The following is a 6,538-nucleotide window of genomic DNA, read 5'->3' as shown; positions in this document are numbered from 1 at the left end:
CAAAACTTAATAGAGTAAAAAAAGATACTCCACTAAGGGTTTACTCCACCGGATACTCAACTATTTTTAGAGAATTGGCTAAAATGCCCAAAGCCCCGGCAGGGTATATTTCCTCCACTAGCTCCTATCCGAGGACTAACGGACCTTCAATGAAAAACAACTCAACAAGTTTTTCGCAGCCCACGCATACTCTGCTGGAAAAGGGAACCATACAGACAGACAAGGTACTACCGATTTACATTAACTGTCAAAATCAGCAAGTCAATGATCCATTTCTTTACAGTTTACGCAACCTATTAGCCAATGATAGCTGGAACCTGCTGAAAAGATACAAGTAGGGAACATTTAGTCGGGTCAAAATTTCTGGACAAGGAAATATTCCAAACATGTCCAAATTGATTTGCAGAGGCACCTCACGTATTGACAATTCCGTTGCCTCTGCCTGTACTAATCCCACCTTGTTTTGCTTTGCTTTTGTCTAGCCCGATGGACTGCACGAGAGGAGTAGATAATCAGAAGAAGAAAAGTAATCGCTGAATGCATGTTGGATCATTCTGGAAAACTGGAGAGAGGTATTCTTGGTAATCTGTAGTTCTGTAACATTACACACATATTGATGTATTTACCTCAGTGCTAAGTCAGCTTCTTGCTCAACTTTACGCAGACTTACATTCATATACAGTCCCTGTGGAAGAGAATGTTTGTTAAGTGTAATTTTATACCCGAAACAGAAAGTGTGGCATAGGGGAAAGAATGAACTGAAGCTTGGTCTCAGTTGATTCGAGACATGCATTTCTTTTAGTATCAGCACCGTGGCTACCCATTCAAGTAATCACAGGACCATCATGGATGACGACAGGCCTACAGCAGCTATTGTTTTAGTCAAGCGTTTCAGAAACGTGCAGTATTACTTGTATCCTTCACCGTTTGTCAACAATTCAAACGTGCAGTACTACAGCAGCTAAGTTTCAGAGATTGCAATTTCACTAGACTATCCGGATCAAAAAAAGTATTTAGAATTAAATACTTTCAGCCATCTCATTGGTGGCGGGGCAGGCATAAACTGGGAGCTTTCAACTGATCTAAACAAACTCATCCTAAGACCAACATGAACATAATCACCTACTATGGTGTCTTGCATAGTCTGCCCGTGAGAGATACAGCATTTTATAGTTTGTACCTCTATCGCAAATTGAAAGCAACCTGATCATGCACAAGACACTGAAGTAATTGGATAGTGCTTCCTTACATTGGTTGTATGGATGGTGGCCCCAGTGGTCATGCTGATTTTTTGATCTGCCACAAGCTGAATGTCCACCTTTTGTATGACAATTGCAAGTGCCACGATTGCTTCTAAAAGAGCAAACTGATCTCCAACACACTTTCGAGGACCTCCACTGAAAGGGATAAACCTGGCAAAAAGAGGTGATAATGGGAGCACCAAAAAAATGTAACCATTTTGCAACAGTAAAATAACAGCATAAAAGAATGTATCTCAAGGTTACTTTCTGACCTGAAATCGGTGTTTGACTCATTTGGAATGGGACCCTCCAAATCAAATCTCTCTGGGATGAATTCATCTGCTCTGTCCCATACCTTCAATAGGAACAAAAGAATAATTATTGCAATGATAAAGTATTGGAATGCTGTCCAATTATTCATGCCTGGACACTGCCCGAGGATGACGATATGCAGTAGACAGAATACTTCCAAGTTTTCAACCTCTGAAACTTAGCGTGATAAGAGTTTCTCTTAATTCATGTTATCATTCTATTGTGTAAATTGGTAGTTTGGTATCATAAATCCATAATATCATCAGTGTAGGCAGCATCAAGGTCATACACATACATAAGCTATTTAACTGGTAGGTCATGGCTTTGCGAATCTTTGAGTAACCATACACATATAGGTAATTAACTCTATTGTTCATCAATAGACTAGACATAGATATGCTATATTTCACTATGCAAAGTAGTTGAAAAATAGCTTAAAAAAATAGTATCAGCCAAGATCACAAGATGTAATATTCAGATGAAAAAGGATACCTCGGGCGATCTGTGTATATTGTACACAGAAATCATAATATCTTGACCAGTTTTAACCTTGTAGTTTCCAGGAAGCACATCATCAACTAGTGCACGCCGTATCAGCACCTGTTAATACAGTGTCCTTGAGTAACCAACACTAACTCTGAAGTTGCTTGTCTGAAGCACAAGGAATTACAGGAGGATGTGGGTATAGCCGCATGGACTCATTGATACAGCGCATCAAGTACTTCAGCTCTTTTACATCTTCATATCTGGGGAGTCTACCTTGTAGAACACGATCTACCTCATCTTGGGCTTTCCTTAGTGCTACTGGATCCTTCATCAGTGTAACACTGAGCAGTCAATAGATATTAAAGAGATAATTTAAGTAATGTGTTGCTTCTCATTTGGGACTTTACTTGATATAACATTTGGCCAAGATAGAAAGGAGTACCTTACTGAGAAGATAAATAGTCCATGTCAGTACAGAACCTGTTGTTTCATGACCAGCAACTAACATTGACAATAGATCATCACGTAACTGCAAACTGCTGACCTGGATCATATAAAGAAAGCATGTTAGTTAAAGCAGTAAGCAATTGAGCAAAGTGCCTGTAACATAAATAGTGAAACATACAAAACAAATAGCATACGTTGCATGCCAAAACGGCACAACTGGGTTAGCACCAAAAGAATATACTGTGTTCGAAATAGGCTAATTTTATGTCGCTGCGCCAAACAGGTCGTACTGTCAATACTCCAAAATACTCTGTTATGTCAACACCACGGTATTTTATACCTACAGGCTAAATTACTATTCTTTTACCAGGAAACAGTAGGAGAGCCCTTACAGTAAAATTATTATTCGAAGGCAATCAATAATATGGTCTATGCTGAATACTATCATTTGTACAAGTAAAAGTGCTAACGACTACAGTTAATTTTTCGTCGCTGCGCCAAACAGGTCCTATGTACTGGCAGTACTCCAAAATACTCTGTAATGTCAAGACCACGGTAGTTTATAATTATACCTACAGGCTAAATTGCTGTTTTTATCAGGAAACAGTAGTGTAGTCCTTGCAGTAAAATTAGTATTCAAAGGTAACCATAATATGGTCTATGCTAAATATAGTCATTTGTATGTGTAAATTTTTGACGCTGCAATAGTAATAGGATGTCAATAATTGCTGCAGAATCAAACATGTTTGCTCTATTCAAACATTTAGTTGAACTGACACTAGCAACATTGATCAGCTGAGCACTCAAATGCATGATGGTTCAATGCCCAGTTAATGATTATCAAATATTGCGAAATTAAATGGATAATAAAATAAGCCATCATAAGGGAAAGATGAAAAACCCTGAGATAATAACAACAATAAGACTAATTTCCAAGATTATATGAAACGAGGAAAGGTAGCTTCCTAGATAGTAGAAACATCAATAGGAACAATAGGAAATTGACATCAAACATTGTTTTAGCTCGAGATAAACTAAACTACCTCTTCACGGCTAGCAAGTAAAAACCGCAGGATGCTAGGATCTGCCTCATTTACATATTCTTCACCCTCAATCTGTTCATTTTCAGCATCTACGATTGCCTTGCATTTTGTAATTAGCTCTTCAACGGTATTCCTTATTGTGTTAACTGCTTTTTCTGCTTTTATCTGTCTAGGAACAATCTTGCACAGCAAATCGATCTGTAGAAAATAAACAAGGATCACATCAAACATCAGTCGTGCAATTTTCCCCTTCTGCAAGTTAGCAAGACCGAAGTCAACCAGAGGTCCAAAATAAGAAATGTAACATGATGAAAGAACCTACCTGCCAGTATGGTAAAAGATCTGTAGAACGAGCCTCAGCTTCTTTGAGTGCAGTGTAAACAGCATCAATAACAGGACTATCTGATGTGAGGGAATCAAAGTTGTAGTTGAACAAGGATAAACCAATCACATCTAATGTCATTTGAGAAAACCTCGCTTCCATATTAACAGGTTCACCGCTCAAAGCATAAGTCTCGAGCTTTTCCACCAATCTCTCAGCACATTTACAGAACACTTTATCAACCATTACTGAGAGAAATCTTTTGTGTAGAGATGGTACAACTGCTCTACGTCTCACCTAAAATAGCAGATTAATAGTAAGTTAAAGAGAGGATTAATACACAAACAAGAGAGGGAGGGCATGAAAACTCAAAATCAAATTCATGTTAATTAGAGGTGGGAAGCTTTCAAATTGCACAAGCATCACTCACTAGAAAATAGGAACTAGTGAGTGTCCCCCTGTGTTCAAATTTCTGAAGAAGTCTAATAGAGTAATAGGGTGTATTTCACAAATACAAGGAAGCAAAACTGAGGGTCGTGGTCCAGTTATCAAAAGATCTACTCTAGTTCTGAGTCTTGTTCTACACACACGAAGTAAAGTTTAATCCAAGTATAGATTGTCATCTTTGAGTATGTTGACCATCAAGTCCAGTCCAGCACCTATAGTCTGTGAAGTAATATTGGAAGGGGCTACACGGACACCATCTACCAGATAGTATATCAGCAAGTAAGGTGTATAACTGTTGTCTTAAGTTAAACTTGTGTAAGGTTGACCAAGTTTATAGAGAAAAAAAACTGTTACATCCACAATACCAAACCAAAATCAGTTGATCCATCATGAAATATGTTTCCATGGTCTATTTCTTTGGTATTATAGATGTGGATACTTTTTGCTATAAACTTTCAAACTGATAGAAGTGTATCTTAGGACAAAAGTTAGTGTGCCTTGTATTTTGGGAAGAAAGGAGTAACTTTTGCACTGGCGTGGAAGCGATTCCTCATTTGCCAGAAATACCCCATTTAATTCTTCATTTGTCAGAGATATAGAGAGAGAGCACACCGTCCAGAGCGCTCCCTCGGCGATGGCGAACCCAGAGCCAAAGAGGAACTCGGAGACCTCGGCGACGAGCCCCTTCTCGTACCGCGTGCCGTACCCGCGGAGGACGTGCTTGGCTACGGCGGGGTCGCTGACGATGACGAAGTCGCGCGGCCCCGCGGCGAGGCGGTAGACGGGCCCTTCCTCGCGGAACCACTTGAAGAGCGGCAGGAAGAGCGCGCCCCCGAGGAGGTCCTGCACGTCGTCGAGCTTGGCGGAGGCGACGGGGATCCCCGAGTCGTCGTTCCCCCGGCCGAGCACCGAGCGGGACAGCGACGTGAGCCAGTCGGGGCTGACCCACGAGGTGGTGGGCTTGTCCCCTCCGCCGCCGCCGCTGTTGTTGCTGCTGCTCCTTGGCGGGGGCAGGCGCAGGCTAGCGTGCCGAGGAGGCAGTCGTGGGGCCCACGGCGGAGGAGGAGACGCGAGCGCGGAGGCGAATGCCGCGGCGGGCATCGCGCAGGCCGCCGCGGGCTACTGTTACTTTGGGTTGGGTTTGGGTGTGTGACAGAGAGAAGAGAGAAGAGGAAGAGGATGATGTTTTTTTTTTCTTTGAGACAAGGAAGAGGATGAGGAACCAGCTTTTTTTTTGAGAGAGAGAGAGAGAGCGGGGGCGCCGGTATCAGCGTGAGGCTGTGAGAGCAAATCCATCTCCAACGGCCCGTCAAGTTCCACGCTCCACATCTTCAAATCCATCTCCAACGGCCCGTCAAGTTCTTAGCTAGCTAGCTTTCTGATTCTCACAAAAAAAATCTGGCTACCTTTCTGTAAAGTTGAGAAATATTACGTTGGTTGGTTGATGCATTTTTATGAGCAATTTTCACATGCCAGAAATGCTGTTTTTCTTCAAATGTGCCAGGAATGATGCTACGATGATGTAAAAACAGCAGTTTAGGCCACCTTGGAAAAAAACGTTGTTTCAACGGCTGATGCATATTCTCTGCAAAAAAGGAGCATATGCATATGGCCCATGAGCGGGCCGGAATGTTTCAGAAAAATATGAACTTTGGTAAAATGTTTTTGAAATCATGAAATGTTTCACCGATTAAAAAATGCCATGATTTTGAAAAAACATTCACGTATTGAAAAACAGTTCGTGAATTTGAAAAAAACATGTGAATTCAAAAAATGTTCACAAAAAATGATCATGAATTAAAAAAATCTGACTCAAAAAATATTCATCGATTCAAAAAATGTTCGCCGATTCAAAAACAAATGTTCACAGATTTCAAAAAAAAGTTTGCGATTTCAAAAGATGTTTGTCAATTTGAAAAATGGTCACAGATTCATAACAAATGTCCGCGAATTCAAAAAATGTGCATGACTTAAAAAAATGTCGTGAATTTGAAAATTGTTCATGACTACAAAATATGCTCATGAATTACCAATTGAAAAGTTGTTCGCAACACAAAAAAGAAAAACAGAAAAGAAAAGGAAAAACTAAAATAGAAAAAGAAAGAAAAAACTGGAAGAAAAAAGAATGAAAAAAGAAACAAAAAAACGGTTCAAGCGAGCTTCTTCCCAGAACCAGTATGGGGTGAAACCCCAGAATGGGACGGCCCAGAAGAGGACCACACGCACGCGCGAGGGGGGGG

At 40.7% G+C, this 6,538-nt stretch overlaps 1 protein-coding gene across 3 annotated transcripts; it reads right to left on the bottom strand.

Annotated features, from left to right (window-relative positions):
* Positions 1–218: 218 nt before the first annotated feature.
* On the bottom strand, positions 219–5,506 carry LUT1 (Cytochrome P450 superfamily protein). 3 transcript variants are annotated; one of them, XR_015602720.1, is made up of 11 exons: positions 4,911–5,506; positions 3,852–4,148; positions 3,530–3,727; positions 2,482–2,583; positions 2,224–2,364; positions 2,046–2,153; positions 1,514–1,596; positions 1,250–1,412; positions 627–685; positions 413–491; positions 219–320 (listed from the first exon to the last, which is right to left on the bottom strand). XR_015602720.1 is itself a non-coding variant. In XM_087521803.1 (10 exons), the coding sequence occupies exons 1-10, from the start codon at positions 5,397–5,399 to the stop codon at positions 479–481; spliced, it is 1,653 nt and encodes a 550-aa protein (XP_087377929.1). In that variant the 5' UTR covers positions 5,400–5,506; the 3' UTR covers positions 219–478. The 3 variants fall into 3 exon arrangements, 1 of the variants encoding a protein (XP_087377929.1); XR_015602719.1 differs by having other exon boundaries at positions 219–317; XM_087521803.1 differs by having other exon boundaries at positions 219–491.
* Positions 5,507–6,538: the final 1,032 nt, after the last annotated feature.

Source organism: Triticum urartu, chromosome 1A (assembly GCF_056163025.1).
Source record: "Triticum urartu cultivar PI428250 chromosome 1A, HENAU_Tu73, whole genome shotgun sequence".
Classification (NCBI taxonomy): domain Eukaryota; kingdom Viridiplantae; phylum Streptophyta; class Magnoliopsida; order Poales; family Poaceae; genus Triticum; species Triticum urartu.
Note: the sequence above shows the minus strand (reverse complement) of the source record. Positions and strands in the feature narration are given on the sequence as shown.